A 9,162-nucleotide genomic window follows, 5' to 3' on the forward strand; every position below is an offset into this window, starting at 1 on the left:
TAACATAATCGACAGCCCATCACCACCTGTTGAGAATGCTTTAAAAGACGCCAGCATGACGGGGGGTCCTCTTTAACATCCCTGCCTTCCCATTGGACAACACAATCACATTGTGGGTTGCTGATGTATCCGTTGATGGGGCCATGAATACCTAACTCAGGAACAATAGCCCACGATTCAGCGTTCTTGTCGCACGTATGCTGCACCTATCTGAGTCAACACATACACGTGTATCTCAGTATCATAGTCACTTTTAATATACCTTTATATCGGTGGAATTTGAACCTGACATTCGCTACTCTGGCTCCCCTACACGTAACCATGTCGGATTCGGAGATGAACGGCGAACCCATCAAAGACGCTATCTCTGTAAGTAGTTACTATGGTTGTGCGGATTAGTTGTGCGCCTTTCAACTATTTTACTTTCATTTAATGTTTTTTATTATAAATTAAAGTAACATTGTAGCATCGTTTTTCTTACAATGTAATGGCGGACACTCTCGACTTAACCCCGACACTACCGATATATCTTTCATTCACAACATATTTATGTGTTTTTATTCTACTTTCAGCTTGATGGGGAAGTTTGTCTCGGATGCACCTCTCCGATCCAAGATAGATACCTACTGAAAGTAGGAACACGATCGTGGCACGTGCGTTGTTTGCGATGCTGTATCTGCCAGACCGGTCTTGGAGGACAACAGTCATGTTTTACGAAGGACGATAATATATACTGTAAAATGGATTACATAAGGTATGGGGGAAAATGTTCTTACGGGGTATTTATATCGATGTCAGTTAGAAGGACGCTCCTGTGTCCATTATTGACTTCTATTATTAGTACTGCTAACGTTAGTTGGTATCAATGGACTTCGGTGTACATTGTTCAAATGCGAATCTATTGGGAACTATTTGTATAACACGCATAACTACACCGAAATTGACCGAGTAGCTTTTTCGCAAGAAATGTTTCTTTTGAATTCACAATCAATTTTGAACTAAACTTATCAAAAACAGCGGATGAATTGGCAAATTATTGGTATTTTGTTTAAAAACTGATGTCCCGGAATGGTGTATCTACAGATAATGTCATCTACGGAGGATCAGTAAACACCATAGTAAACAAGTCTCGTTGAAACCACTTCAGCCGACAATGTAAGGATTCAACGATTGAATAAAAAAAACGATTAAATATCAATGTACAATGTATAGCAGTAAACACGGTATATGGTTCATAGATGCCGACGGAATCGGATAAACATCAGCCATCTATCACACGTAGGGTCAAATTCGGTTAAAATTGGCCATGGCTCTGAGCTATGTGCTCATATTTTCTTTCTGTTAGCTAGTTCGTGTCTTGCAGATTCCAGATAAAATGCTTTTATGTCCTTACAAAATGCAATTCAGCTCGAGGCGAAGATGTTCGATAAGATCATTCTGACGAGGTTTGCTAGGAAGTTCCGACGTGTTCGCAATACTTGGTGAAAGTTGCTTCCGATACGAGAGTAAAGCTGACTCACATCATATCATTTCAGAAATACTCGTGGTACAGATTAAAACATCAGTGGGTGAACACGTTGTTCGTACGTTCTATTCACGTATAAATAACCATTATACGTTTCGTACCGTCGATATTATCCCTGGTTTGTCGGCGGCGCCGTTGTTGCATCGTGTTACCGTCGGGTTAAACATGGTACACTGTCACTAGACCGGTCAGTTTTTGCGCAACGTACCGATAACCGAGTTTTCAAAGATAAAAAAAAAATCGTTTTTTTTAATGTGACGTCGCAGCAAGTTTTGTCACATTTCTTTCTCACTGTCAGTCATTCTTTTATGACATAGAGTAGATCACGGAAGGACGGGTTCAGCCCAGCAAAGCTACAACTGCACTAACACTACAGTGTTGTATGTGGTTTGCATCACTGGGCTGAGATCCATTGTATTGGCATGGGGAGAATATGCCCTCAGAGAACGAACGTGGTTAATATTGTTGAGTGTGTATTTATTACTTTTGAACGGCGTGGTCCTATAAGTTACTCGTTCGCACATTCCCTGAATGCATTGGTGTCATTCTTTAATGAAACCTACCCCTTTACAGTTGGGAAAGCATTGAAAGCTGTCATCTCACGTCCATGTAGGAAATACAGATAGTGCTCCTATGAGATAACAACTCCCGATATGACACCTAGGCCGTCGATATACGACATCCCTATGGAATGTAAATAGTTCAGAAATCAAGATAATTCTCGTTCATCGCCTCAGAGAAAATTATATAGAGTGCGAAATGGTAGAGTAAGAGGCGACGACAAATACGATTGAACGAGATAATCGACACCAAAGAAACCATTCACATCACAGTAAAATAGAGACTTCTTTCACTTGTTCAGAAATAATGCGGAATAGACGCGTTCACATATAGGTGTACGGTATAAAACGCGCCACAATGCAGTAATCTTAGTTTCAAAAAAATAATAAACTCGCTACCGCTAAGATTTTATCTAAAAGTGCATAGACGGTAATATTTTGGAATGGTACCTTGTTCGGTTACTTATGTTTCTCGAAATCGTTTATTCTATGTCTAGATGAACAGCTTCTAAGATAATGTACGGACATATTGAATAAACTTTGTCATCAGTTCAACCCATCCCTTTACTATTCAACGTGATTGGTAGACCGGACTCGAACAGTACAGCGCCGGGGTACAGCGATGTCGGCGATGGGAATTGAACAAGCCAACACATGCACCAACTTAGTTGGATGAAACGGTTAACCTGTCTTTACCACTGTGACGAGGGTATGTGCCTTGTCGTAGAGACTGTCATGTCTTTACCCCCCCCCCCCTAGTTAGTAGTTGATTAGAATGGTGCAGCGGTACTGGCTAGTAATAACCAGTGCAGTTACGTTGGCCTCGTGTGTACGCACATACAACATCTACTGTATGAGAACAATATATTTATAAATAATATGCATGCAACAAGGGTAAACAAATAATTTATATCGCATAATTTTTTTAAATAGTTTATAAATTTGAAGTCAAACTGTCGCAACTTTTGATGGTATTCATAATATCGTTATTTCGTCAGGATGAAAGCGACATGTACAATATAAAAGACAATAGGTGCATTGTAGTGCACGGCCATAAATTAATAAACATATAAATTCCGTATACTGTGAGCTGTTACACTCAATCGTGTGACGGTGTGTAACCGGTGCATCGTGTGTTATAATGCATGAACACCGAAGTGATACATCCTAGTGATATTGTGAGTTATACAATAAACAACTGTACGCTGTCCTGTTTATTTTTTTTGATTTTCTCTTTAACATTAAGACAACAAGCGAAGTTATGTTTGCCTATAGGGACATATATGTTTTTTTATTTCCTCCAGGTATCGGAATGTGTATTGCACATGTAAACTAAAACATAATACAAACTCTGAATTCGTGTTGTTTTACAGACAATTTGGAACGAAGTGTTCCCGGTGTATGAGGAATATCCAGTCGAATGATTGGGTGAGGAAAGCAAAGAACCACGTGTACCACTTAGCGTGCTTTGCGTGTGACAACTGTAAACGACAACTATCGACGGGAGAGGAATTCGCCATGCAAGAAAATAAAGTACTTTGCAAGACACATTATTTAGAATTATTAGAGAATTCGTCCGACTGCAGTGAAACAAAAGAAGGTATGTTGCGTGTTCGACAAATACTATATATGTTCGTTCGTATCATGTTTGTCCACTTCACGGGCCATCACGCTGTACTATTCCATTTTAGACAGTCCTTGTATTGTTTCATTATTTTGGTACTACGTATTTCTTGTCATTTTTCTTTATACATGGAGCTTAGACTTAGAACTGATATACACCATGACCCTATACTTCGTACTTACATATGCACAGATGCGCTTTACGCATTGATGCGGCCATTTTTTTTTCGAAGCAGAAAGCGCAATACGTCGACAATATCGCGAATAATTTTCAACTTACTTGGTCACTTAAAATTGGATCTGTAGTAAACTCTGAAGCACTGTGCGTGTGGTATTGTTAGTCTCACTGCCTGTGAATAAAACAGAAAGCTAATTCACAACTCTTTTGATAACTGGGTGTATAACACTCTGAACTCGTTACCCCACCTGCTGTTTCACACATATAGTCACATAAAACAGCTTGAAAACGCGCAGATATTTAGCGCATAATGTAGTTATCTTATTATCCTAAATGGTATTATAATTTGGTACGCAGTCTTAGCGAACTAATATAGATGTCCCCACTACTCGCTGTTACTTTATGAACGCATTACGTCATGGTATTAACAACGTGTACCTTATTCATTGTATGTTTAGAGGGATTGTTTTATGTTATTATGAATAACATACATGGAATAATATTTGATGACTTCCAGTGTCTTCCACGTTTTTTTTGGCTTGTCAGTCGCACAATTTTAAATCCAGTATTATTGTGGTGGGTAATGAAATGAACAATTGTCAGTTTCACTTATAACTGATCAACTGAACGTGGCTTCTCTATGCAGTACATGATTTCATCATCGATATCTGGCATCATAAAGTCAACATCAGAGAACAAATGTTATTATTCATCAACATGCATAGGTAGACTTAGATAGTTTAGATCATAAAAATGTTGGCGAACTGCTGGATTCTTAAAAAAAAAAATTCTCTGACATTTGAGCGCCAAACTGTGACGTGTGAATCGGTGGAAAGGTACAATGAAATGGGACTTGCGATAAACACGCTGCATGGACCCACCTTTTGTTGACGGTGCCTTCACAGGGGTTAGGTTTATCTTTAGCTCATGAAAGTAAACCGTGACGCTGTGTTCAGAAATCAGAAACCAGGCCGGGAAATGTTCTCAAACGGCAACAAATTGTCCAATAACAAGGGGTACGATATAAAGCGTGACTCCGGAGAATTTTTTCTCAACACCCCATCTCTCATTATATCCTGCTCTGACCGAGCCCTACTCTGAACATCTCGCCATGCCCAGCTCAAAGATCTCACGGTTCGGTGTTCCGATACCCGTTCTCACCGTACTGTGTTCCGAGCAAGCTTCTTACGGCGACATGCTTCAATCCAGACCCAATCTCGCCGACTCCGAATAATTTACTACTATAAAAACGAACAGACTGTCTAAAAACTAGGCGCAATTTAGAGGACGTTGCTGGCTATACATAGTAACACACACTAAACACATTTTTGACCCGGACTACTATGTCGTGGATACAACATATGTCATCTAGTGGGTTTCGCGTACTATACGTAACATAAGTGAAAGCGAGTTTCAATACTTCTGTGATTGATGACAACGAAATCGCGTTAACACTACCATTTGACAACCACTCAACCAATATCTTAGAACTCAAACTTTCTCTTATTTATAGTATCAAGCAAATCAAATCACCTCAACTGGAGCAGTCTGTACACACTGTGGCGTGTGTCTGGAGCCCCGATCATTATATTATCTAACTAGCATTTTAAACTTAAAATACCATCATCTTTTAGAAAATGGCCACAGTCGACACAATCCGAGAACTAAACGAGTTCGGACAACATTCACAGAGGAGCAGCTACAAGTTCTTCAAGCCAACTTCAATGTCGACAGTAACCCGGATGGACAGGACTTGGAGAGAATAGCGCAAATCACGGGTCTCAGCAAACGAGTCACACAGGTCTGGTTTCAAAATTCAAGAGCAAGACAGAAAAAGCACACTACCAGTAAAACTTCTCCATGCCCTTCTGACAACAACAACAAGCCTGGTAAGTAACAGCCACAAAATAACACCATGGTAACCGGATATATTAACTCCAATTAATATCATGTCATATGCTCTGATACAAAGCGTTTACTGATTCCCAATTTGTAGTCGATGATCATGATGATGTTAGTGATTCTTACTTTGCTACCAATCATACTCAAACACATAGAAAAGTGTGTGTTTTTGTACCTTATTTGTACTTTTTAAAATCAGTGCCATAAAATACTGTAAAAATAAAATTGGAAGAAAATAATTATTGACGAGGTGCCTTTAATCATTGCTAAAACGTTTTTTTTTTCACGTATCGCTTAATTTAAGCTGCGCAGATTTAGTTTTTATCTATTGAGTTTATACTGAAAAGATGAATATTGCAATGTGTGCCTTTACAATATCATGTTCTATGATATGCGAGTTTCTCGTGTATAAAGCTGTAGTATCTGGTCACTCTTGTAATACCACTTTGATCTTGTTACGTCTCCATCTAATTATTCCACTTCGGTAAAACTTGACGCGATTTTTGCCCAAATTTTCTAACACAACTTCATGGCTGATTTCACCTCGCTGTTTACCGTCTGTAATCCTTCCCGATCAATGAAGCCATGTTGGGAGTTGCAAGTGAATGAGTATAGAAAAGGGTCTCATAAAATACTGCCAGGTAGTAAGAATGTTACAATACCGGTCCACACTGTGCTGATATATTGTCAATATTTTTATACTCGTGTTCACTGTTATTCAGCGAAATACAGACGGGAGAAAACATTCGATTCCCATTTACTCAGCCAATTTAAAAATTTAATCGAGCGGTACACATGGTACCGGTAGTTACCGTAATCTAATCGTTCGAACGTCAGCACGGATTGGTTTCACAGAATAATTATTTCAATAACATTTAATTATTCCGATGAAAATCATTTTTTTTTATCTTTATTATGTCTTCGGATGACGTCAACAAATATATGACACGAACATACAAATGATAGACGTTTACTATTTGTTTTAAAAACACAACACGTGTATTTGAGTGAAATTAACATGGCCACGTGCTGGCCAGGAAATGAGTGTTCCAACCACAGGGGGAAACTCTTGTATATTTTTATTAAATCTAATATGAAGTGACTACAGTAGGTGGGCAAGCACGGCTATGGGAATGACACACAACTTTATAAGCACGCCGTCTACAGTAGCGCGATTTCCTTGCCGCTTTTGTCTAAATATTAAAACCAAATACTGATTTGATGAATGGTATAAAAAGTTAATATTCGCCTTGAAAAGATAAGATTTTATCTCACAAAGTCACGTGACGCATGGTGGAATCCAACAGAGCTTATTACTAACCTGTCCCTGTTACTCCTAAACTGTTTAATAACATAAGGTTATTATGGGCCAGTGTGTTGACGTGCCGCACCACTGTCTCTATTCATATATTACAACCCCTTTGTGAATCCATATCCGAAGTTCACAATTCACCCGTTGTAAAACCACGCGAACGTTACTCACAAAATGAACACAACTTAGATGAATTAAAATTACTCTTTGCAGTGTCGGCGCCTCTCTAAACGATGGTTCATGACAGTGGTTAACATCTCAGTCGCATAGATTCACAAAATAATTTAACTTCTAATTTCGAGAGTAACTGTCATGTTTTATTCCTTTTTAAATGTCTGCGTTTTAAATAACGGCACATGTCTGCATGTAAGATCGGCGTCATATTCCGTGTTAGACAATGACAGCAACAGCTATTGTCGTATACATATAATGACACAGCAAACGTTTGCCCACTTTTATCTTTTTCGTTGTTTAATCCAGAGAAACACGACCAATTCCGGTTTATTTCACCAAAACGCTTATCGGGCAATTAGATTTGAATTGTACATTTCCTGTACTGCAAGTATCGCCACATTGTAATGGCGTCAATTTATGTCTAACCGGTGGATAAGAAGAGACTACGCCGGTCTCATTTGACTTGCCTTTCAAATTATCGAAAATTATTAAGTTAACGATTAAGTATAATCGTGCGTGTAACAATCCGACGAGAGGAAGAACTAGTGAAGGTTGCACAGAGAGCTTCCACCTCGCTACTGATGAGGCTTGATTGCTTAACATTATGGGAGGCCTACCCATGAGATGACGAACAGAGCCGGTGAATACACCGTAATTTAAACGAGTCAGGCGGAAAAATGCACTCAGCGAATATGTACTAAATGAAGCGATAACATTACCAACGTGGACTTAATTTGACACACATCTGATAACATAAAATAACAGGAAAATATTGATTTTCGAAAAAAATATAACCATGTTAACATGTTATAGCGCACGGTATTGAGTATACTCTCTGTTTGTTTTCAGGTTTAGACTCACCACCGAGTATAATGACGCCGACCAAACACCATTCGTCTCACACTTGTCACAAATGCGGACTCATGTATTGTATGTGTATGGAAGTAACACCGCCCCCTAACGGCACGTGTGCATCATAGACCACAGTGCGTGGTACTATATGGCGGATAAAGGCAGAGCCGAACACCAACAGTTGACCACAGTGCAGAGAAGAGATTAATCCGAGATATCAGCGAGGTTATATCATTGTCACGTGACATGGTTATTCTACAGTGTATATTGTTGTATAAAAGTTTAATATATCAGAGACATTATTATATTTATAAGGGGCGTCCTTCCTCCAATACACGTGACCGTACCTTGTACACATAGATGACATTATTATATTTATAAAGGGTGTCCTGCCCCCAAAATAAACGTAACCGTACATTATGTTTGGATGTAGCTATCATATGAATTACACTATGTTTGGGTGTACACCGAATGTGAGTAACACAATGTTTGGGTGTACACTGAATATGAGGTAACACTATGTTTCGGTGTACACTGAATATGAGGTAACACTATGCTTGGGTGTATATAGAATATGGGTAACACTATGTTTGGGTGTATACTGAATATGGGTAACACTATGTGTGGGTGTACACAGAATATGGGTAACACTATGTTTGGATGTATACAAAATATGGGCGACACTATGTTTGGATGTACACCGAATATGAGTAACACTATGTTTGGGTGTACACCGAATATGGGTAACACTATGTTTGGGTGTACACTGAATATGGGTAACACTATGTTTGGGTGTATACAGAATATGGGTAACACTATGTTTGGGTGTATACAGAATATGGGTAACACTATGTGTGGGTGTTCACCGAATATGAGTAACACTATGTTTGGGTGTATACAGAATATGGGTAACACTATGTGTGGGTGTACACAGAATATGGGTAAGACTATATTTTACACAGAATATGGGTAACACTATGTTTGGATGTATACAAAATATGGGCGACACTATGTTTGAGTACACAGAATATGAGTA

The 9,162-nt window shown here is 38.9% G+C and overlaps 1 protein-coding gene across 1 annotated transcript; it reads left to right on the top strand.

The window, feature by feature from the left end:
- The first annotated feature begins 272 nt into the window (after positions 1-272).
- Positions 273-8,546, top strand: LOC100372943 (LIM/homeobox protein Awh-like). Its single transcript, XM_078013910.2, has 5 exons — positions 273-369; positions 573-754; positions 3,459-3,685; positions 5,521-5,775; positions 8,124-8,546. The coding sequence occupies exons 1-5, from the start codon at positions 322-324 to the stop codon at positions 8,252-8,254; spliced, it is 843 nt and encodes a 280-aa protein (XP_077870036.1). The 5' UTR covers positions 273-321; the 3' UTR covers positions 8,255-8,546.
- The last annotated feature ends 616 nt before the right edge of the window (positions 8,547-9,162 follow it).

The sequence above is a fragment of the Saccoglossus kowalevskii genome, chromosome 17 (assembly GCF_978046115.1).
Source record: "Saccoglossus kowalevskii chromosome 17, keSacKowa6.1, whole genome shotgun sequence".
Classification (NCBI taxonomy): Eukaryota; Metazoa; Hemichordata; class Enteropneusta; family Harrimaniidae; genus Saccoglossus; species Saccoglossus kowalevskii.

What these genes read in the sequence shown, in the direction of transcription:
- LOC100372943 (XM_078013910.2), top strand. Translation starts at nt 322, where the DNA reads ATGTCGGATTCGGAGATGAACGGCGAACCCATCAAAGACGCTATCTCT. An exon ending in TGTAAAATGGATTACATAAG is followed by an intron (nt 755 to 3,458) that starts GTATGGGGGAAA and finishes GTTGTTTTACAG; the next exon opens with ACAATTTGGAACGAAGTGTT. An exon ending in TGACAACAACAACAAGCCTG is followed by an intron (nt 5,776 to 8,123) that starts GTAAGTAACAGC and finishes GTTTGTTTTCAG; the next exon opens with GTTTAGACTCACCACCGAGT.